General features: G+C 45.4%; 1 protein-coding gene across 3 annotated transcripts in view; it reads left to right on the top strand.

The window, feature by feature from the left end:
* Window positions 1-21,015, top strand: part of LOC140207624 (NACHT, LRR and PYD domains-containing protein 3-like) — a 35,910-nt gene extending 14,895 nt beyond the window's left edge. For all 3 annotated transcript variants that reach the window (XM_072276175.1, XM_072276176.1, XM_072276174.1), the window contains 7 exons: window positions 4,943-5,109; window positions 6,981-7,152; window positions 7,255-7,320; window positions 12,064-13,801; window positions 14,902-14,988; window positions 19,307-19,474; window positions 19,639-21,015. In XM_072276175.1, the coding sequence (XP_072132276.1) occupies window positions 4,943-5,109; window positions 6,981-7,152; window positions 7,255-7,320; window positions 12,064-13,801; window positions 14,902-14,988; window positions 19,307-19,474; window positions 19,639-19,726 (2,486 nt within the window). In that variant the 3' untranslated portion in view covers window positions 19,727-21,015. The remainder of the gene's footprint in view (window positions 1-4,942; window positions 5,110-6,980; window positions 7,153-7,254; window positions 7,321-12,063; window positions 13,802-14,901; window positions 14,989-19,306; window positions 19,475-19,638) is intronic.
* Window positions 21,016-23,955: the final 2,940 nt, after the last annotated feature.

Here is a 23,955-nt window from a genome sequence, read left to right as displayed (position 1 = left end):
TAAGATGCCCTGAGCAGCAATAGTGTCGAACTAACGGCTGTGCTACAGCGGCGCCCCTGCTGTTCTGTTGTTTGAGAAAGGCTCTAAAGATAATCTGAGTAACTATGATGGACGTGCCATCAATACTGGGAAAGTTATTGGAAGTACTTTAAGTGTTAGAATTTTTATAGACAGGGACTGCTTAAGGATATTCAACATGGTTGTGTGGTAGTATGTTATGTCTATCCAGTCTTATAGAGTAATCAAGGAATATACTATGAAGGTTGATAGAGGAAAGGCAGTAAATCTTGGCAAGCCCTTTGAGAAGATCCTGCATGGGAGTTTAGTCGAGAAGTTTCAGTCATTTGGCGTTCAGAATGTGATAATAAATTGGATTAGACATTGGATTTGTGGCAGGAGCCAAAGACTGGTGGTAGAGAGTTGGCTCTCGGACTGGTGGCCGGTAACTTGTTGTCTGCCTCAAGGACTGGTCTAGGGTCTGTTGTTGTTTGCATCTATATTAACAATCTGGATGATGACGTGGTCAAGTGGATCAATAAGCTTACAGACGACGCCGAGGCTGGTGGTACATAAGCAGGGGGAAAAAAAAAAAATCCGTCAATTTTTCCAGCGGGATTTGGACCATAAGACATTTGTTTTAAAATCGCAGGTGGAATTTCATGCAGAGATGTGTGAGGTGTTGTATTTTGCAAAGGCAAGCCAGTATAGGATTACACAGCGAAATTTTGGGGTACTGCAGAATGCTATAGAACAGGGGAATATGAGAATACAGATAAACAGAACCTTGTAAGTGCTATCACAAGTAGAAAAGGTCATAATGAAAACTTTTTCACATTGGCCACCAGAAATCAAGGTATTGTGTTACATGAGTTCAGATATTAAGATGAAATTCTATTCATTGCGGACTAATTTGGAGCGCTGTGTGCAATTCTCTTCACTGACGTACAGGAAATACATCAACAAGATTGCAAAAGTGCAGAAAAAAAATACAAGGATATTGCCGAGATTTGAGGACCTGAATTGTTGGGAAAGGTTGAATAGGTTCGGACTTTATTACCCAAACCAAAATAGAATGAGAAGACTAGACAGAGCTATAGAAAATTATGAGGAGTATATACTGGAATTAGTTCATGAATTAAGAATTAATGGTGAAAACCCTCACTAACTTTTATAGATGCACCGTAGAAAGCATTCTTCTAGGGTGCGTCACAACCTGGTATGGAAGTTGCCCTGTTCAGGACAGGAAGAAGCTGCAGAAGATCGTGAACACGGCGCAGCACATCACACAAACCAATCTTCCGTCCGTGGACTCACTTTACACCGCACGCTGTCGGAGCAGTGCTGCCAGGATAATCAAGGACACGACCCACCCAACCAACACACTTTTTGTCCCTCTTCCCTCCGGGAGAAGGCTCAGGAGCTTGAAGACTTGTATGGCCAGATTTGTGAATAGCTTCGTTCCAACTGTGATAAGACTGCTGAACAGATCCTGATCCGGATCTGGGCCGTACCATCCAAATATCCGGCCCTGCCTCTTGTTTTTTTTTTTTTTTTTGCGCACTACCTTACTTTCCCTTTTCTATTTTCTATTTATGATATATAATTAAATTTTTTATTTATGATATATAATTAAAATTTTTACTATTTACTATCAATTTGTACTCCAGAGAGCGTGAAGCGCAGGATCAAATATCGCTGTGATGATTGTGCGCTCTAATATCAATTGTTTGGTGACAGTAAAGTAGTAAAGAAATGTTTAAAGGGAACAAGAAGAGGATCATCTTCACTCAGAGGTTGGTGTGAGGGTGGTCTTCATTTCCTAGAGTGCAGGAAAACAAAAGGAGATTTGATAGAGCTATATAAAATTATGCCTTGACTGGAAGAAGAGATCATGAGTTAAGGGTGAATGGTGCAATGTTGAAGAGGAATAAGCGGATTATCTTCAATCAAACTGTGGCTAGAGTGTGGAAAATGGTGCCTGCGGATGTGGTGGATGCCGACACAATTTCAGCATTTAAGGGAATTCTGTCATAAGGCGATGGCTGGGAACGGACCCAAGTGCAAGACAGAGGCACTGAAGTACTAGGGACAGGACTAGAATGCAGGGTGAGGGCAAGGACATGGACACAAAAACCGGGAACCCAGAATAGGACTGGTCAAGAGAGTTAGGAGCCCGGGCTTGGACTCCGAGCCAAGACAGGACAAAGCCCCAGTACCTGGGTCTTGCCTCTGGCTTGGATCCCAGAACTAGGCAAGGACGAGTCCTGGCTGGCAGGCAAGACGAGGCTGGAGTCTTCAGGCTAGAGACTTGAGGTGAGGCTTGGCAGGAGGCTACTCCTGGGCAGGGCACGGTATTCCTGGGCAGGACGCGGATCACCACCCGACGGAGGCAAGGGACAGAACTAACCACAGGTAATGGCGAGACGGCCTGGCTTACCCGACGGAGGCAAGGGACAGGAATGGAGCTAGGTACGGGGTGGCTCCAGGACAAGACTGAAGGCGAGACGAGGTGAGAGTTACCGGCAAGGCTTCAGGCGAGGAAACAGGCAGAGAAAGGGATACAAGGAGTAAGGACAAGAACAATCCAGCAGACACACCCTGGTCTCTGAAGATATTCATGCAGCCAGCCCCAACGAGCATCAGCTGCCTCAATTAGAGCTCAACAAGAACAGAAACAGGGTAGACAGGAAAACCTGGAGCAAGGGTCGATGGACCGGACCGTGAATCGGAATATGGACTTCATGGACCGAGCCATGACAAATTCAGTATATGTACATGACTGGGAAGGACATGGAGGGCGTTGTTCTAGCTGCAGGTCGATGGAACTAGACAGATTAAGATTTCGGCCGAAGTGTCTGTTTCTGGGCTGTAGCGCTGAATGATTCTAAGGAAATCTGGAGAGGGAATGGATTCACTGAGGACTCTGGTGTGCATTAATGTACTGACTGGGAAGAGAGGTTTCCTGTGAAATTCGCCTAGCAATAGGCGGTCACCCAGACTGGAGTGATGATGATGTGCAGGTCAGGCAGTGCTAAAGGAGACAAATAAGGATTTGGAATCCGTAATCATCGGAATAACTCGAGTATTCTCCAGGGTACAGGTCAAAAATGTAGTTAATCATGGAGCACTACAGCACTTTGGCGAATATAGTCCATGCCTCAGTAGGCCAGCTGTCCAGTCTGCCCTGTCTGAACTTTTGCACGACACCTTCCCTGTTTAGTGATACCACACCTCACTCTTTATTCCCTCCTACTCTGCCAAGTCTAAAACAATGGAAATCTGGGACATTAAGTTTCCAGTCCTGCCTCTCCTGCATACAATTCTCATTAATGGCTGCAATTTCATAATTCCACATTATGATCCACGCACTGAGCTTAAACGCCTTACGAACAATATTCCCTGCACTAATATACACGCAACTCTGAACAGTATTCCCATTTTGCCTAATCTTACTGTCCCTGACTTTCTATGTAGGCCTTGCAATATTTTTTTGCACAACCACTCCACTATCTGCCTAGTAAAGTGCTTTCCACCACCTGCAACTCAAGATTAAAATTCCTGGGTAGGTCATGAGACCATGAAACATAAGAGCAGAATTAGGCCATTCCATTATGGCTGATCCAGGATCCCACTCCACCCAATACACCTGCCTTCTCTTCTTATGTTGAAATACATCAGGCAATATTCATGAGAAGACTGGTGACCATTTTGATATCGAGGCACATTAGGACCAGGGAGACACACAGGCCAAAGGAGAAAACTGACAGCTGAAAGGAGGAGAAAAATATGCAGAGTTTTAAATACCAGGTATGATGGCATTGCTTGTCTGTGCAGCCCCATAGACATTGAGCGTAATGTAGGTTCGAATCTTACCAGAGATTCTGGAATAGTGATGTGCTGTGATAAAACAAAATGCTGATAGGACAGTGTCCGTAATCTCGAGAACCAAATTTGTTCATATAGCCCACTCAAGGATCAGCACCCCAACTTGTCACTCTGTGTCTGAGCATGACACCAGACCTAATCCAGTCGATTTTTACCTGCTCTCTAAAATGAAGGCATCCCCTCCCTCTGCAATGAGGTACACCACAGCTGGCAGTTTTGTAAATGGCGTTCACATCCCAGGAATGAGCAGATTAGAGGTCTGGCTGGATGCTATATAAATAAATAATCCAAGAGCACATACTCGACAGGAAAGTTGACAATATTGCAATCCCACTGTAATTACTAACACTGAACATTGTTACATTTTGGAGAGGAGGGGGGATTGCAATATTTTACACCCGCTTCCTCATCATTGTGGTGGCAATGACAGCTTTAGTAGAAGGAAGGAAAAAGTATAACTGAAGCGATGATGCGTGTGGGGCGAACGGCAATGCTGTTCCGTGCAGCTCATGGTGGATTGGGCGAATGTGGGGCCTACATACGGAACTGCGCAAAACTCTTGGCACCCTACCTATATATATGTCCCTAATGCTTTTGCGCAATACTGTAGTAATGTTATGTAATGAATGGTACTGCAGCTGCAAAACAAAAAAAAAAAGTTAAATGTGTGAGTGATAATAAATCTGATTCTGATACGCGTCTTTATTGTGGACTGAAAGGGCGAAGGGGGCAGAGAGAGGGGAATTGTTTGGAAAAGTGTAGGGAAAGAACACCAGAGAGACATTAGTAATGATCAATAAGCCAATTGTTTGGAACCAAATTACCTTGCCTCGGTTCTTAGGGCTGGATGTATCCGTACCCTTACTACAGCCGACCCCAGGCACTTCTATTCTGCTACCTGTCTCACTTCCCTCCCGCCATCTCTGCCATGGATCCCACGCCCCTCCTGCGGTGCACGCTCTTTTCCAATATACTTTTCTCTCCGTCAGATTTACCAACTCGCACTCCACTCCACGTTGCAGAGTACTGTACAGTGTTTTTATATTTCGATTCCCAGATCCCAATTCTACGATCTCAGATCTCCTGACACAGTGTGAAGATTATCAACTGCGCAACATGACCATTTTCTACCGAGAGAGACTGAAACCTGCGATTGAGGAGCGGGTAGAAGGACTCAGCTTGACTTTGAGACAGGAAGGACAATTCAGCAAACGGGAACACGAGGTGAGTGGGAAAAATGGTTGGGATACAGTTCATTTTGGTGAAAAGAGGGATGAGAGACAACAGTCAGTCTAGCTCATCCTCTTGTTTCTCTACACTGCAGTGATGATATTGATCACTGAACAAATTGGGTCCAAAACATTTGCATCAGGGCTAACTGCAGTTTCAAACTTAATTCATCAGTACAAACATGCTGAACTTAACACACTGGTGAGAGAAATGCGATTCAGTGAATCAGCAGCAGAAATAAAAACCCGATTAAAATACCCATGAAGATCTTTGGTCACATTCGGATTAATTTCATTTCTCCTCATGGACGATGTAGATGTCCAGTTCCCTGCTGCCATGTGTGGAAAGACACCTGGCCACGACATCGATATGGTCACATCACTCCCGTACGAAGCCAGGTGCCTGGAATTTCGGTAATGTGTCGTGGTCCTCGCATTAGAATCACACAGCAGGAAAATTGGCCAAGTCGCCCTAAATCTTTCCTATCATGTGTTGCTCAAATTATCTTCAACATTTCATAGCTTCAAACAACGCTCATTATCAAAGTATGTATACAGTATACCACCTTGAGATTCGCTTTCTTACAGACATTGAAGAAACACGATAGGACGTATTCTTTAAAAAAACTCACATAACAGAGACTGCCAAACACCCAATGTTTGAAAAACAAAATAGATCATCCGAACATTAAAAGTAAACAATTATTACCCAGAATATGAACTGCAGAGAACACCAAAGTGGAAAGTGAGTTCACAGTCACCCAAGCCAGATTCACTGTTGCAGCCGGTCCTTGATCCCAGACCAGACCCGCAGATGTGAGTAAATTTCGAGAATCAGTGAACTAAACACCGGCTTGCCCCTCGCAGCTGCAACATCAGAAAGTTTTCGATCTGGTCTGGCACTGAAATCGACAAAACATTGGCTAATTCTTCGCTTTCGGGCCCATTCCCTGCCACTTCAATCTGGCCCCAAGTTCGAATTAGCAATGACCGTGGCGGATGTGTACACTAGAGACTCCAGTTTGCCGAATTCCCCCACAGCACCACACATACACCAGGTCGGTTCAAAAATAACAACTTGCAAGTGAAAGGCTTTGCAATATTCGTAATATAGAAAAGTGTGAACTGTAGAGTTGCTGAAGTTTTCTTTGCTGTCTCACCAGCTCCATTTTTCCAGGACAGTACGAATGTACTCATCATATAGAACCTGATAACTAACTCAAAGGATTCACTTTAGATCAGGACACATCAGCCTGGTCACCTGGGAGGATCCTTTAGAACAGTAGGAATTTGCCGAGTTGTCCCAGAGACTAGTCAAGACACAATCCAATATAATCAAACATAGTCAACTTTTCAACTGTGGTATCTGCCAATAGAGGTCATCACCCCGAGTGCTTGTGGGTAAGAAATGTTCTCACTGATCACATCCATGTCATGTCACTTTCATCATACTGAAAGAGACAGAACCAGACCGGAGAGCGCCGCGAAGCTCTTTGTCCATGAGACAATGCATTGTGCAGCAGCAGTAGAGTTGTTACGAGGCATAGTCTACGGGTTAATGGCAAACGTCTATCTCACATTGCCATCACCAAAAAAAAACATGTCACAGGTCCACAGGCATTATAAAGGAATGTGCAAAGGAGATTACTTCACTCTGCAACAATAATATTAACTTGTTATTACCTTTAGTTCGTGTTTTGGTTCCATTGTATGAACCCATAGATTTGCAGAATGGATCAGGAGACAGACCAGTGGTTGCCCCGGTGTCCTTGGGCAAAGAGACTATTTGAATGTCCGATCAATGAGCAGATATTTTCCTCATCGTTCTGTGTCTCTCCGTCTGATCTTCACTGTTGTTATTCACAGGAAGTCACGAAGCTCGTTGAGAGGAGAAACCAGGAAGAGAGTTCCAAACTCTTCCTCAGTCTGGTGATGGAAAAAGGCGCCCAGGCCCAGAGGGTGATGTGGGAATCCTTTGTGGAAATGAGGAAGGAGTTACCAAAGTTGGACAAAATACTGATGGAAATCCAGGAACTCGGTACAGTGAAATAACACACTCTGCCCTAAATCAGATTGAAACTTTCCATATTTAACAATGCACTTGGCACCCAATTCCATGAAAGTTTTTCGATGTCAACAGGTCCTGATCCATATGAACACATGAATGTCAGCCGAGGCTTTTGTGAGTTACCATCGCAGCTGAGGGGTGAGTGATGAAATAAATGATTGAAACTGATTACTTGACAGAAATGAAGCTGAACAGCAATTGTTCACAGATTGCTGAAACTAGGAGCCCAGCTGTCAGTGTTTGTGGAAAGGGGTGGTCATGACTGGAAATCACTATCAGTCAATTGGTATTCTGAGTTGAAGCTACACTTCAGACCATTCCTGACATGTTGTGCAAATAACTCAGTTCAGTATGCGTAAGAGTCACCTAGGCATTTACATCCAGCAAGGTCCTGCTGCCCAAGAAACACAGACATTGCTGGCAGTCTGCTGATGTGTTGTGAATTCCAACAATGCTGGCTGCTGACACAGCAGATAGCCCCAGATTGTCTGAGAGTGGAAGAGTCGAGAAGTTCTTCCACGGTTAGGACGACATGCTAGAGTTGCGGTGAGCGTACAGTTTTTCAGCATCAGTGATCTAGGTTCAATTCCCGCTTCCAGTCCGTAAGGAGATTGTACTGTCTCTTGTGGCCGTGCGGGTTTCTTCTGGATGCTCCAGTTTCTTCCCACATTCTGAAGCTGGAGTCATAGAAAAGTACTGCACAGCATCAGGCCTACTCCCACTGACCTCCATCGATGTACTTATCCAAACTTCTCTTAAACGTTGAAGTCGAGCTTACATGCGTCACTTGTGCTGGCAGCTTGTTTCACACAATGACAAACATCTGAGTGAAGGATTTTCCCAATATATTCCCTTTAAAAAGTTCACCATGGCCTCTCGTTGTAGTCCCACATATTGTCAGTCGAACATGCTAGCTTACATTTTGCCGATTTATACCCCCCATAAATTTATATACCTCTATCAAAGCTCCTCTCAATTTTCCGCGTTCCAAGGATCACAATCCCAATCCATTCAAACTTTCGTTATAATTCAGGTCTTCCAGATATGGCAACGTCCGTGCAAAATGTTCTCTGTACTCTTTCAACCTTATTTCCATCTTTCCTGTAGGTCATCATAACTAGACCTCAACAATGTCTCACACAACTTCAACAAAACATCCCATCTCCTGTACTCAGTACTTTGATTTATGAAGAATAATATGCCAAAAGCTTTCTTTATTACCCTGTCTACCTGTGACGCCATTTTCAATGAATTATGGACCTGTATTCCCAGATCTTTTTATTCTACCACATTCCTCAGTGTCCTACCATTCACTGTGTCGGACCCTCGCGCTTGTCTGCATTAATTTGTATTTGTGATTTTCAGCCATTTTTCCTGAAGTTCCAGATCCAGCTGCGAGTCACGATAGGATTCCTCGTTGTCGAGTACACCCACAATATTGATATCATCTCAAATGTGCTGATCCAGTGAGCTACATTATAATCGAGATCTTTGATATAATGACAAACAACAATGGACCCAACCCCGACCCTGCAGTACGTGTCACTTGTCTCCAGTCAAACAGGCAACCATCAGTCAGCCAGTGTTGAGTCCAATTTACAACCTCATCTTGAATGCCGAGCACTAAACCTTCTTGACAAAACTCCCATGTGGGATCTTGTCATATACCTTACTAAAGACTATATAGACAACATCCACTATCTGGTCTTTATCAACGTTCCGGGTAACTTCCTCAAAGAACTCTATAAGATTGGCTAGACATGGCCTATTACCCACGAAGCCATGCTGACTGTCTTCAATCAGTCCAAGTCCAGATGTACAGATCAATAGGTTATTTGGTCACATCGGTTTAGTTGGGCAGTGTGAGCGCATGGCTGGAAGTGGTTGCTACTGTACTGTATCTCTAAAAAATAATGAATCCGTTCCTTCAGCCCAACTCCCACGCAGCACAATAAGCACGAGTATTAAAATATACTTCATTTAATCCACATTAGAACCATTGATTGCATATACCTCTGGCAGGGTGTTGATGATGGGGAAATCTGAAGAAACACCTGGCTAGATCATAATACACTGTGAAGCACCATGCAATTCTGAAAGTGACCCGGTACTTGGTCGAACGCCTCCAAACAGCCCTGGAGGTTTCCTCATACACTGATGACCCACATACCCTTGGCAGTGTCTTGATACACTGAACCTCTCTTGCCTTTGATGTATTCACAAAAGCCTTTTGCTTTTTTCTTAACGATTGTCATTCACTCCCAGACTGGTCTTAGAACTCATTTCCAGTATTTATACTCTACTCTTGTCAGAACATTTTCTTTGTTTTTTACTCTCAGTATCTGAGAATACCACCTTTTATCAGTTAAACCACTGATAAACCTTGATGTTAAATTTTCCTTACAATTTATTCCTTTGGCACCTAAGGGGGCACATTGGCCCCAAAGTCCCACTACTCACTTTTGAATGACTCCGGTTTAATGGGTGAAGAATTACCTTCAATCAGCGCTGTGGTATACAATCAAAATAATCCTTCAACTTCAGGATATCTATGTCCAATCCATCTGTTCTCCTTTCCATAACTGCTATGAAGCTTAGCTACATTATCCATATTTAAAATACTTTAACTGCAGGATATCTCCTTGACACACTTTAAACGTTATATCCTCTTCAATCTGTTAATGTAAGGCAATTCAGATTCATTTTTAGGAAAGTTGGAATCCACTTCTACGACGGCACTCTCATTTGTAACAGCTCTGTGTAGCTTATCTACTCCTGTATCTCCTGATAAGGTGTGTGCTATATCTGAATCAAAGTGGTTGCACTCTTTCTGCAAGGAAGGCACAAAGTTCATGTGTAAGTTGGCTTTCACTTCATGGTTAAATAGCTGAACATTCTCTTCAAAATGTAAGTGTTTTGATTGAGATGTTGGCTCAGATTTGTTACTTGAACTTACATGTATTGCTTATTACGTTAATGGACAAGAGTTGGAAATCTAACTTGTTGGTAAACATGTTAAAACTAATATTATCGATCCAGGCACAGTTTCAAAGATAGAAATCAAAAGGGGAATAAAAAAGCGCCGTGATCCAATTAAATCAGTGCCCAAGTGAAGTAATCCAATTCAATATTCGCCACCTCTCAGATTCCCAGTGTCCATATAAATACATTCACTTCCTAACGTCTTCAATTTTTCACATCCCTTTATCAACCGTATCATGGTTGACCACAGTCCTGTTAAGCTGATTGACGGGGTAAAATAGACGCTTATAATCTGCACTTGCTTCATAGTTTCAACTGTCACTATTTTTTTTTTCCAATCTGTATGTAGCCCCCCGGCCACCCTCAGGGTCGCTCGTTCGCTGTCGTTTAGGGAAACAGCCTCTGCTTTGGCAAACTGAGTAATTTGTTTGTGTGGATGCTGTGTGATTTACCCCACCCCGCCCAAATAACAGACAATACACCAGATGCAATTAAATGTTATACAGTTTATTACTGGAACTATATAATTAAAAGAGACTAAAATATAAAAGGAAAATAAAAGGCGCCACACTTATCAAAGTTCAATCTCTTGGTGCACAAACAGTTGGAGCTCAAGGACCTTCTTCTTCACCCTTCACCCTGCGACCCCCTCGGACCACCTCGACCGGCCACCTGGGACCAACAACGGTGGTCGACCAGACGCTCCACACGAGTCCGTCTCCGTCTCCGGGTCCGACCCCGTTAGCGGACTCACAGCACCTGGTCCATCCTCTGTCTCGCTCTCCCGCCTTCTGCCCCAAAACCCCCGCATACAGTATCTTCAAATAAACCAAAACCATAACAACTATCCCAATTGGTTAATAGCACCCTCTAAACCAAAACAAGCTGCTAACGCAAACTTTCTCAGCGTTTAACACAACAAAGCCGCATTCCCCAGATTAAGATAACAAAGACGCAGTTTTAATTAGCCTCCGCAGTAACATAAAAGTCGAAACCCCCTTACATGTAAGACGGCTTCTTTTCCTGTTTATTCATTATTATTTGTAACATTGCAATATATCCCAACGGTAGACCAGCTTATTGGCCAAAGAAATAAATTGAACACACTCTGCAGCCAAAATTCCTCACAACTCACAAACTCGTTTGATTCCATCTCTTTTTGCAGTGGAACAGGAAACTTTCCCAGTGAACTAGTGACAACAGTTGCCCGGCATATTCAACATGGATTTTCTCAAGGAATCTATGCATATTTTGTTCACGTTTTATCCCTAATTTATCTGTACAATACCCCGGATAACAAATACAACAATAAAGACGATTCTGGAAAAAGGTTGAAGAGCTTTAGGAAATGGATATTATAGTTCAGATCAAGGGCTATCATTGGATATTTGGAAGGGTGAAGAGGCAGAATGGCTGAGCTGAAGGAGTAAAGGTTTCATGTGGACTTTTGCGATGAAGCAGGTTGACTGAGAGGTAGTGATGAGCAGAAATTGTCTATGAATGGGAATTAAAGTTGTTAATTCAAAATATTACTGTGTGATTCCAATGCAGAAGGATGACTGGTGTTGGGTCAGAGGACATTGCTGAGAGCTGAGGAACTGGTGTGAAATTTTCAAACAAGTTCAGGGCAGTGAAAAACAAAGGATGAGGCCACCAGGACGCCAGAGTGGCCCATCAGTAAGGGGCTGTTATGAAAGAGATTGTGGAGTCATTATTGATGATCTGTCAAAAATCATTGGGTGTCAGGAAGAGTCTCTGGACAGGAAAATCACATGTGTCTTTATGTGGGCAGGAAGATTATAACGAAATAGCGGTAGGAACTTCCACCTTCACTGTTCGCTGAATATTAGATGGTGGAAGTCTGATATTTTCTGGTTCATATCTCTTTCCCCTTGGAAGACGTTCAAGCGAAACACAAAGAGACTCTGCGGGCACAAACAGAAACACTGAGAGTGAACACGATCCTGATTAGGGAGAAGGTGAAGATTTACCAGCTGGTTGATCGATACGCTGAGCTCACGGTCATTTCTACTGTTCGAGATCGGAGACTGGTGGAACATGAACTGCTGGCGACAGGCCGAACCCATGAAAAATGGAGAAAGAAACACCTTCGCGGAGAGCTGGAAAAAATCCGGACTGATCAGTTGTTTCAGAGCAGCTTTTCCCGGAGGAAATCGAAATCTGGGAGTTCAGCAGCAGTGGCCGGAATCCCGGGAATTGGGAAAACGACAATGGTACAAAAGATCGTTTATGACTGGAGCACGGGGGAAATATATCGACAATTCCAGTTTGTCTTCAGTTTCAAATTCAGGGAGTTAAACACGATTAATTGCAGAATAAACCTGAGGGAACTGATTCTGGATCAGTATCCTTACTTTGGGGAATTCCTGAGAGAGGTCTGGAAGAACCCAAAGGGATTACTGTTTATATTCGATGGTCTAGATGAATTCAAACACAGAATCGATTTTGCTGACAGTCGGAGAGATACAGAACCCAAGCACCAGTGCCCAGATCCCGAGTGGTGGTGTGAAGTGTCTGACATTGTGTACAATTTAATCCAGCACAAGCTGCTCCCAGGGTGTTCAGTGCTGGTGACAACCCGACCCACTGCTTTACAATTATTGGAAAATGCGGAGATCAGTGTCTGGGCTGAAATCCTGGGATTTGTTGGTGAGGAACGGAAGGAATATTTTATCCGGCATTTTGAAGATCAGACGGTGGCAGCAGCTGTTTTCAAACACGTGGAGGAGAACGAGATCCTGTACACCATGAGCTACAACCCCTCCTACTGCTGGATCCTCGCTCTGGCACTGGGCCCCTTCTTCACACAAAGAGTCAGGGACCCGCAGCGAGTTCCCAAGACCACCACCCAACTATATTCCTACTATATTTACAACATCCTGAAAAACCACAACCGTGAGATTGAGAACCCCCGTGATGTGTTACTCAGGGTTGGTCAGATGGCCTTCACAGGAGTGTCCGAGAAGAAGATTGTGTTCACAGATGGAGATTTGATCAAGTACAATCTGCATCCTTCCCAGTTCCTGTCCGGGTTCCTGATGGAGCTTTTGGAGAGAGAGGATTCTGCCCGGTGTGTGGTGTACACATTCCCACACCTCACCATCCAAGAGTTTATAGCTGCAGTCGCACAATTCCTGAATCCACATCCCGAGGATATCCTGAAATTCCTCACTGAAGCCCACAACACGACAGATGGGCGATTTGAGGTATTTCTCCGTTTTGTTGCTGGTCTCTCCTCCCCAATGACAGCTCGGGGCCTGGAGGAGTTTGTGGGTCCATTTCCTCATGAAACAACCTGCCGGGTGATTGACTGGGTGAAGGAGGAGGTTAAACGCCAGAGTGGAGACATGAGGAGTGATGCTGGTAAAAGGAGCCTCCTGAACACATTGAATTACCTGTTTGAGTCTCAGAATCGTGGGCTGGCTCAGGCTTCACTGGGATCTGTAGAAAGACTTTCATTCCGTGGAATGACACTGACCCCGATTGACTGTGCAGTCCTGTCTCGTGCCATCGGACTCTGTGATACAATAAAACAGCTCGACCTGGAGTGCTGCCACATTCAGTGTGAAGGAATCCAGCGGCTGGGACCCGGGCTGCACAAGTGCCAGGATTTGAGGTAACTTAATTTAACTCTCACTCAGATCTGTGAAACTGTCCAATTGTGTTGTTTCAATGTCAAGGGATTTTGGTAAAACTGTAGTAAATCAGATCGTGAAGAACAGTGTGAAATGATGGGGCGGGGGGGCGGGGGGAATCGGTCAGCAATTCCCCAAGGCCAGGAGGGTTCTGTGGTTCCTTGTGAAGGGATGTTGGAGAGTTCATCAGATCAGTGAACAACGGCCACTGGTTTAATGGTAGTAAATTACAGGAATGGCCGTGTTTCTCGCTGCCTGTGACACATCCATTGACAATATTCCTTCTCACTGTTACTGACACCCAGACCGACACTGACTGCAGCAGGTGGGTCGGAGATTCACACCCACTTCCCAGTGAGGGACAAGAGACCGTCAGCAGACTGCCCCAATGAGAAGGGAAGAATACCATTGTGAGATTGTCCTCCCCTGACATTCCCCGTGTGTGACTATCACCATCAGTCGAAATCTGTGGCTTTGCTCAGCACAGTCGGCTCCTCTCCTCTCCCGATTGTGGGACTCTGTTCAGACCCACCCCTCTTGTGCAATCTATTTCTGCCTCCTGTCTTGTGGGATTTTATTTTCCCATCTGTATCCTCCTGTGGGATCTCTCTTCCACATACACTTCGTCCTGTAGGGTCTCTCTTCCCCATCTCCCTTCCTCCTTTGGGGATCTCTCTTTCTCATCCCTTTCCCCCTGTGGGATCTCTCTCCCCACCTCGTCCTCCTGGGATCTGACTTCCACAAACTCCCATGGACAATCTCCACCCACAACTCTCCTCACTGTAGGACTTTCTGCCATCCAACCCTGCCTCTTCCGACACTCACTCGTCAGTAACAATTTTCTGACCATCGGGGAATGGGACAGAATATGTGGAGTTTACAGGGTCTCACCGACAGACAAAATTACTGGCATTCAGTGACTACCGTGGAGCTGGGCAGTGAGGGACATTGACAGTGATGGGAACTCCAATCAGTGCTACACTGAAGGGTTTAATCATTCCTGAAATATCCAAGTGAGAGAAATTCCTTCAGACCCACGGTTTGAATCACTTTGTTCGTCAATTTGTCTGGTTGTGTTTAGACTTGGGGAGAATAAACTGGGAGATTCAGGAGTGAAACTGGTGTCTGCGGCTCTGAGGAACCCGGAGTGTAAAATACAGAAACTGTGGTAAGTACCAGACTGTGGGAGATTGTGTTTACAGTCACTGGGTGTCTGACACTGAACATTAATATATCCATATAACAATTACAGCACGGAAACAGGCCATCTCGCCCTTCTAGTCTGTGCCGAACGCTTACTCTCACCTAGTTCCACCAACCTCCACTCTGCCCATACCCCTCCATTCCTTTGCTCTACATATAGCTATCCAATTTAACTTTAAATGACAATATTGAACCTGCCTCAACCACTTCTGCTGGAAGCTCGTTCCACACAGCTACCACTATCTGAGTAAAGAAGTTGCTCCTCATGTAACCCCTGAATTTTTGCCCTTTAAATCTTAACTCATGTCCTTTTGTTTGAATCTCCCCTACTCTCAATGGAAAAAGCCTATCCACGTGAACTTCATCTATCCCTCTCATAATTTAAAATACCTCTGTCAAGTCCCGCCCTCCCCCCGCAACCTCCTACGCTCCAAAGAATAAAGACTCAACTTGTTCAACCTTTCTCTGTAACTTAGATGATGAAACCCAGGTAATATTCTTATAAATCTTCTCTGTACTCTTTCTATTTTGTTGACATATTTCCTATAATTCGGTGACCAGAACTGTACACAATCCTCCATATTTGGCCTTACCAATGCGTTGTACAATTTTGCATTACATCACAACTCCTATACTCAATGCTCTGATTTATAAAGGCAGCATACCAAAAGCTTTCTTCACCACCCTATCCACATGAGATTCCACCCTCAGGGAACTATGCACCATTATTCCTTGATCCCTCTGTTCTACTGCATTCTTCAATGCCCTAACATTTTTCATGTACGTCCTATTTTGATTAGTCCTACCAAAATGTAGCACCTCACATGTATCAGCATTAAACTCCATCTGCCATCTTTCAGGCCACTCTACTAACTGGCCTAAATCTCTCTGCAACTTTGAAAACCTATTTCATTATCCACAACTCCACCTATCTTAGTATCATCTGCATACTTACCAATCCAATTTACCACCCCATCATCCAGATCATTAATGTATATGACAAACAGCATTGGACCCAGTACAGATCCCTGAGGCACACCACTAGTCACCGGCCTCCAATCTGAGAAAAAGTCATCCACCACTACTCTCTGGTGTCTCCCATCCAGCCAACGCTGAATCCATTTAACTATTTCAATATTAATACCTAACGATTGAAAATTCCTAACTAACCTTCCGTGTGGAACCGTGTCAAAGGCCTTACTGAAGTCCATATAGATAGCATCCACCGCTTTAACCTCGTCAGCTTTCCTAGTAACCTCTTCAAAAAATTCAATAAGATTTGTTAAACTTGGCATTCCACGTACAAATCCATGTTAACTGTACCTAATCAGACTTGGTCTATTCAGATAATTATACATACCATCTCTAAGAATACTTTCCATCAATTTACCCACCACTGACGGCAAAGTCACAGGCTGATAATTGCTAGATTTCCTCTTAGAACCCTTTTTAAACAACGGAACAACATGAGTAATACGCCAATCCTCCGGCACCCTCCCCATTTCTAATGACATTTGAAATATTTCTGTCAGAGCCCCTGTTATTTCACACGAACTTCCCGCAAGGTTCTGGGGAATATCCTGTCAGGACCTGGAGACTTATCCACTTTTATATTACTCAAAATCGGCAGTACTAGCTCTTCTTTAATCATCATAGTTTCCATAACTTCCCCATCTGATTCCCTTACATAATTCAATAGTCTTCTCCTTAGTGAATACCGAAGAAAAGAAATTGTTTAAAATCTCCCCAATCTCTTCTGGCTCCACACATAGCTGTCCACTGTGGTTCTCTCAGGGACCAATTTTATCCCTCACTATCCGTTTGCTATTAATATAACTGTAGAAACCCTTTGGATTTATTTTCACATTACTTGCCAAAGCAACCTCGTATATACTTTTAGCTTTTCTAATTTCTTTCTTAAGATTCTTTTTACATTCCTTATATTCCTCGAGCACCTCATTTACTCCATGCTGCCTATATTTCTTGCAGATATCTCTCTTATTCCGAACCAAGTTTCCAATATCCCTTGAAAACCATGGCTCTCTCAAACTTTTAACCTTTCCTCTCAACCCAACAGGAACATGAAGATCCTGTACTCTCCAAATTTCCCCTTTAAATGACCTCCATTTCTCTATTACATCTTGCCATAAAAACAAATTGTCCCAATCCACTCCTTCTAAATCCTTTCGCATCTCCTTGCAGTTAGCCTTTCTCCAATCAAAAATCTCAACCCTGGGTCCAGGCCGATCCTTTTCCATAATTATATTGAAACTAATGGCATTGTGATCATTGGACCCGAAGTGCTTCCCAAAACAAACCTCCGTCACCTGACCTATCTCATTCCCTAATAGGAAATCCAACACTGCCCCTGCTCTAGTTGGTACCTCCATGTATCGCCGCAAAAAAAAAATTATCCTGCACACATTTTACAAACTCCAAACCATCCAGCCCTTTTGCAGTATAGGCTTCCCAGTCTATGTGTGGAAAATTAAAAGCTCCCACAATCACAACCTTGTGCTTATTACAAATATCTACTATCTCCTTACAAATTTGTTCCTCCAATTCTCGCTCCCCATTTGGTGGTCTACGATACATCCCTATAAGTGTTACTACACCTTTCCCGTTCTTCAATTCCACCCAAATAGCCTCCCTAAACGAGCCCTTCAATCTATCCTGCCAGAGCACCGCTGTAATATTTTCTCTGACAAGCAATGCAACACCTCCTCCTCTTGTCCATCCGATCCTATCACATCTGAAGCAAAGGAATCCAGGAATATTTAGTTGCCAATCACACCCCTCCTGCAACCATGTTTCACTAATAGCTACAACATCATACTTCCAGGAATCAATCCATGCTCTAAGCTCATCCACCTTTCTTACAATGCTCCTAGCATTAAAATAAATGCATTTAAGGAACTTTCCGCCTCTAACTCTCTGTTTATCACTAACGGTGCAAACAACTTTATTATCTCTTTTTTTTCTTCCTTCTCCCCTACGTCTGTTCCCACATTCTGGTTCCCCTCGTCTTCCGCCCCCACCCCGCCCCCGTATCTAGTTTAAATCCACTGGAGCCTCTCTAGCAAACCTACCTGCGAGAATATTTGTCCCCCTCCAGTTCAGATGTAAACCGTCCCGCCGGAAGTGGTCCCACCTTCCCTGGAAAACTGCCCAATTATCTACAAATCTGAAGCCTTCCTCCTGCACCATGTCTTGAACCAAAGTGTTGATCTGCGCTATCTTACTATTTCTAAACTGGCCTGCACTTGGCACTGGTAGCAATCCTGAGATGGCTATCCTGGAGCTCCTGTCCTTCAACTTGGCACCTAACTTCCTAAACTCGCCTTTCAGGAGCTCCTGACTCTTCCTACCCACGTTATAGGTCCCTATATGGACCACAACATCCGGCTGCTCGCCCTCCCTCTTGAGAATACTGAGAACTCGATCCGAGATATCGCGGACCCTGGCACCAGGGAGACAACAGACCATCCGAGATTCTAGACCTCTCCCACAGAAGCTCCTATCTGTCCCCCAACTATCGAATCCCCTATCACAACTGCTCTCCTCTTTTCCCTTCTTCCCTTCTGAGCTGAGGGTCCCGTCTCGGTGCCAGAGACGCAACCACTGCAACTTGTCCCTGGTAGGCCGTCCCCATCAACAGTATCCAAAATGATGTACTTATTATTGATGGGAACGGCCACAGAGGTGCTCTGCTCTTTCTGTCTCTTCCCCTTCCCTCTCCTGACAGTCACCCAGCTACCTGTCTCCTGACTCTTAGGGGTGACTATCTCCCTGTAACTCCTCTCTATTTCTGCCTCTGCCTTCCGAATGATCCGAAGTTCATCCAGCTCCAGCTGCCTAACTCTGTTTGTCAGGAGCTGCAGCTTGATGCACCTTTCATAGGTGTCGTCATCAGCGACAATTGTGCTCGCCCTGACTTCCCACGTACTGAAAATGGAGCACTCAACTGTCCTAACTGCTGCCTCTATTACCTACTCTTAAGGTAATTAAATTAATTTAAGGAACTTACCCGGCCTTACCTCACTTGGAATGAAGTCTCCTTCTACTCCGTCACCCTCTACAACGTCGCCCGCTTCGTTAATCTTCTCGCTTTTAAACACTTAAGCTGCCTCACGGTCCGACTTACACACGCTTGCGCAGTCGTGCCCATTTCAACTGCCGAAGGGGAAAAATGTGATCAGTAATTGCCTTACTGATAAACACTGGGGATTTTTACTGTCTCCTTTCTCTCTGTGTCCTTCCCCCTCACTCTCTCTCCTCTCCAGGCTGTGGGATGTAGGTCTCACAGATTCTGATGCCGAGGATCTCTTCTTCGCTCTCAGTGCGAACCCATCACTGACGGAGCTGTACCTGGGATCAAACTTGCTCACAGACCGATCTGTCCCCGCTCTTCACCGCCTCATACTGACCCACCCGACTCTGGAGCAGATCGGGTGAGTGTTTATATTAATGTGCAATGTGATAAAATATCAGTGGATCCGTGGGTTTTCTGGTGATATTTGTCTGTGAGTGTTGTTGAAACATTAACCCCAGTCTACTGTTACTGACACTGTTGTGTAATCTGTTTATTCCATCTTTATTCTTCCATCTGTTTCAGGCTGGACTGGAATCCCTTCAGTGAGAACGGGAGAATGGAACTGGAGTCTCTGCAGGAAACCAGACCCGGACTGAGAGTTGATCCTTGAACATCTGAATGTCCGAAAAACCCCGCCCGCTGAATGGGGACATTTTGGCCTATTTCCTTGCCCTCTCCTTTAATGGCCACACTCCAGGTGTAATTCCCAACGGTTCTACCGGAACTCGCTCCAGTTTCGTGATCTGTTTTGTCCGAAGAGGTCCCGTAGTGACATAATTCCGCCTCCTGCAGAGCGCTGCTGCTTCCGGCGCGTGTCCGGGTTCGAGAGCTCCCCCAAGTGGGGCGACGGAGATTTACACAGACAGGAAGAGCCCGGATTCAGGGGCTCAGTCAAGGACACTGTTGACCCGGGATGGGATTATCCTGGGAGAGAATCGTTTTGCTCCCTTTGCAGAGTAAGGTGAATTCAGCAGTCTGGTTGATATAATAATGTTAAATAGACAAATCCCTCGGCAGTAAACCTGGATTTGCAGGGATCTCTGACTCGGCCCCGAACTGTGATTTTATAATCATACGGGAGGAGAAGATAGCAGCGCGCCTGTGCGTGCGCAGTTCTCCGGTGAAAAATGATGTCGTATCTGTTAAATAGGGGCCGTGGACAATTCTGATTTGATGGAGAATGGACGTGAAAGCACAAAGGAACATTTGGCTACATTTCTGAAACGCCCATCTGCTGTTGTCATTACTGTGTCGTCGGGAATCTTTCCGAGAGTAGGCCTCAAAATCCACGGCCTTGCCTGCTTTTGGCGACCGAGAAGGAGGTGGAATCTTTCGGACAAAGATGGCGCTCAGTTCTCGGTGTCGCAGAGCTGATCAGAGCTCGAAGTTTTCGGATGACTCAGACTCAGATTGTGGTCGGCATGGCACGGAGAGCTTTTCTTCCTTCTCCCATCTGCGTGAGATTTGGGACATTTGAGAAGCTTTGAACTTTACTGTGCTCACGGACTTCTTCATCAACTTATGGTATTGTTACACTGTTTGTAATTATGTGTTATAATTATGTGGTTTTGTCCGTTTTTTCAGTCTTGGTTTGTCCTGTGTTTTTTGATATCACATCGGAGGAACTAATGTATCATTTCTTAATGCATGCATTACTAAATGACAACAAAAGAGGACTACGTGTCTTCATAATCATAATAATCGGTTCCCCGATGCAGAGTGACGGTGAGAAACGGGATTGATTATTCAACTGGTCACCCGTTGTCGCCGGTCTGTTAAATGTGTGTGACTGTGAGTGAATTGGGTGCAGCTTATTTATTCCTGCCGGTTAGCAGCTTACACATTGTTTAATTTACATTGGTCATGATAAAATCAGTAAACCGCTGCAACTTCCTGTTTTGGTGTCAGACTTGAGTTTTCTGCTGGCCCCGCACCCTGTGCACTGCAGCAGCGGGTCACTGATGAAACAGCGTCACAGCTCCAGGGTGAGGGAGGGCGAACTTGCAGAGTTTGGGTGCCTAGGATCTCGTCTCCACCCAACCCCTATCCTGGCTCATTGATTCTGCCCCCGCGCTGTCCTGGCCTCCGCACACAGTTTAAATCGACTATAATATCAGAGGTAAGTCCACTGAGATCCCGAGTACGAGAGGGGTCAGACACAGAGTGAAACTCCCTCTACACCGTCCCATCACACAATCCCGTGGTCAGACAGAGCGTGAATCTCTTTCTAACTATCCCATCACACGTTCCCGGGTTCAGAAAAAAGTGTGAATCTTCCCCTCATCGTCCATTGCACATCCCGCGGTCAGACACAGATTGAAGTTCCGACTATACCGTAGCGTCACGCACTCCCGTCGTCGGAAACAGTTTGCAGCTCCCTCCACTCCATCCCATAAAACATGCTCGGGGTCGGACATAGCGTGAAGCTCCCTCCACATCCTCCCATCACACACACGAGGGGTCAAACACAGAGTGAATATCTGTCCACACCGTCCCATCACATACTCCTGTTGTCAGGCACTGTGTGAAGCTTCTTAAACACTGAACCATCACACACTCCTGGGATTAGTGACAGAGTGAAGCTCCCTCTGTACCTTCCCATCACACACCCTCGGGGTCAGGCACAGAATGAATCACCCTCTGTGCTGTCCAATCTCGCCCTCTTGTTCCTAGACACGGAGACAAGTTCTCTGCAGAGTGAGATAAATTGTCGCGTTGAAACGGATGATAGAGGACATTCTCAGCTTGAAGCTGTAGCACAAGGACCTGCCCTCCACACCGGTTTATTCTCTGGAGGTGGTCAGAGAGACCAGAAGAAAAGTAGTGGGACGACGGGGAGTGATACAGGGTGCCCGGAGCAGCAGGGACTGGGAGAGGCACAACAGACAGGGGAGTACAAGTGGATATTAGAATCCTGGCGTTTAATAATCACATTTATTTTCAGGGTCGATAAGTAGCCAAGGATGAAATCGAAGATGAGGATAGTTTTGCCAAAACGGGACCTCACCTCTCCCCGTCCTTTCCTAACGTCGGCACGCCCGACAGGACGCCGTCCCTTCCCGTCCACGCACACGGGCCGCGCTCCCAATCAAACTCCGCCCTTTCCCATTCACTCCCATATTCCGCACTCCCAATGGAATCTCTCCAGTTCATTTCCAACGGGACTGAGATCCTGGAAATTGGCGGGGATGTCTGAATTCCGTCTTTGAAAGAACGCCGGGCTGTGTTTAGGAAGTTTGACCAGACCGTCGGTGGGTTTATTCGTTACAAGGAACGTCCAGGGTCGTGTGGATGTTGACTTCGTAAAACTGACGAAGCTCTATCTCCTGGCAGATACGATCGGACCTCAGGAACTTCTGTAAGCTTTCTTGAAGATGGTTGGGGGTGTCCTGAGATAGGTTGATGGTTTCCGTGTCCCCACGCCAGGAGATTCTTTGCTCCACGTTCCCGGTGTCCACATAGCACGCCGGAATTTATACAAACCACGGTTCCCGCACTCCATATCCCAAAGCTGGAATTTTCCCAGTCACGTTTCCCGATCTCTCCACACCGAGAGTTATACTGCGCACGGTTTCTATTTTCGTATGGACACCGGCAGTTTTACCGCACACGTTTCCTGGTTTCTGTATCCTCCTCTCTCCTCGACGCTTGGAGTAATAACGTACAGCATACTGAGATGTAAACTGACATAATGGGAGAGAGTGACGTTCTGACATAAACTGGCCGCTGCTTCCCTTAAAATGTCTGATGTTAGTGATACCTTGTATAAAGTGAGCATCGGGAAGGAAGGGAGTGAGTCGCCGATTGATAACGGCCCTCACCGTCTTTAATGTTGTTGAGAAAAAGGGAGAGATGTGGTGAGTGAAGGAGACCCCGTTCGGCCGGGTTGAAACGGGACCAAGGACGGAGCGAAGCCTTGGTTAAAGTGAGCGGCAGAGAAGGAGTGAAGAACACGTTGACTTCAAATGGCCGACGCTTCACTGGAAATGTCTACTGGGGAGGGAATGACAGATTGGTAGAAGTGAGCACAAGAGAGGGAGGGACGCGCTGATTTAAAATTGGCGAATCCTTGGTTACTATGGCCGCCAGGGATGGAGTGAGACACTGACTTATAATGACCACTGTCGCACACGGAATCTATGGAGAAGGAACATGCGGTGCCCATGGATACAATGCCGGGATCGAGTGTGTTATTGATTGTAATAACAGTATTTTAATGTGTGTTTTATATAGTCTTTCGTATTGTATATACGTTTTAATTTAATATTGTTGTCATTGAATAAACCAATGTATATATCTCAGATAGTCACACATACACCTTTATATGCGGGTTTTGGGGAGGAGGGGTGAGGGTTTGGGAGGAAGAGGAGAGACGGGACGAGGAGTGGACTGATGAGACGGTGAGCGTGGCGAAGTCACTGACTCAATAGGGGACGAAAAGTGGAGGGGCGAAGGTTCCTGTCACAAACTGGTGGCCGAAATGGATAAGATAAAGACGGGCTGAGGAGGAGTGAAAGGGCAGGAAGGGAGCGGGGCTGATGGGATGGGGAGGGAGGGGAAGCAATGGGATGGGAAGTGAGAGGATGTAATAGGATGGGAGGGAGTGGTATGATTACAGGATGGGGAGTGTGGGGGGAGTGCCTCTTTCAATGGTGGAGGAAGGATGGGTGGTGTCATTTCCTTCGCAAATAAGACTAGCTGCAAGAAAGGGGGCGTGGACGGGGTAAAGGGGGAGCAAGGGTTTGGGACGCCGTCAGGGCTGATACGACGGAGAGTTGAGTCTCTCAACGGAGGGAGAGGGAAGCGAGGGAAGGGATCGGGTGGGGAGAGAAATTCCCA

This window comes from Mobula birostris, chromosome 13 (genome assembly GCF_030028105.1).
Source record: "Mobula birostris isolate sMobBir1 chromosome 13, sMobBir1.hap1, whole genome shotgun sequence".
In the NCBI taxonomy this organism is placed as follows: Eukaryota; Metazoa; Chordata; class Chondrichthyes; order Myliobatiformes; family Myliobatidae; genus Mobula; species Mobula birostris.
The sequence above is the reverse complement of the archived record's forward strand: the minus strand, read 5'-3'. Positions and strand labels throughout refer to the sequence as shown.